Source organism: Eimeria mitis, genomic scaffold (genome assembly GCF_000499745.2).
Source record: "Eimeria mitis Houghton genomic scaffold, Emh_scaff802, whole genome shotgun sequence".
NCBI lineage: Eukaryota > Apicomplexa > Conoidasida > Eucoccidiorida > Eimeriidae > Eimeria > Eimeria mitis.
Window position 1 is genome coordinate 11,384 of NW_013575887.1, and position 350 is coordinate 11,733.

The 350-nt window shown below is 60.9% G+C and overlaps 1 protein-coding gene across 1 annotated transcript in view; it reads right to left on the minus strand.

The window, feature by feature from the left end:
* Positions 1 to 25: 25 nt before the first annotated feature.
* Positions 26 to 350, minus strand: part of EMH_0022600 (transducin beta-like protein 1 (TgTBL1), putative) — a gene marked incomplete at both ends in the record, with an annotated part of 1,358 nt that continues 1,033 nt past the window's right edge. The window contains one exon of the mRNA XM_013501986.1: positions 26 to 343. Within this exon, the coding sequence (XP_013357440.1) occupies positions 26 to 343 (318 nt within the window). The remainder of the gene's footprint in view (positions 344 to 350) is intronic.

The following is a 350-nucleotide window of genomic DNA, read 5'->3' on the forward strand; positions in this document are numbered from 1 at the left end:
CCGGCCCCATTCCATCTTAGTGTAGCTATTTCTGCTGCTGCTGCTGCTGCTGCTGCTGCTGTTGCTGCTGCTGCTGCTCCTTCACCCTCTGCTGCTTCTTCCTGTTTCTCTGCTGCAGCACGCTCTGTACCTGCTGCTGCTGCTCCTGCTGCTGCTGCTGCTGCAGCAGCAGCAGCAGGATCAGCAGCAGGTTGTTGTTCAGCAGCTGCTCGTTCTGTCGCCTCAGTGAGAGCTGCTGCTGCCGTTGTTCCTGCTGCTGCTGCTGCAGCAGGATCTCTCGCTGCCCCTTCTCCTTCTGCTGCTGCCGCTGCTGCTGCTGCTGCTGCTGCTGCTGCTGCTGCTGCTGCTGC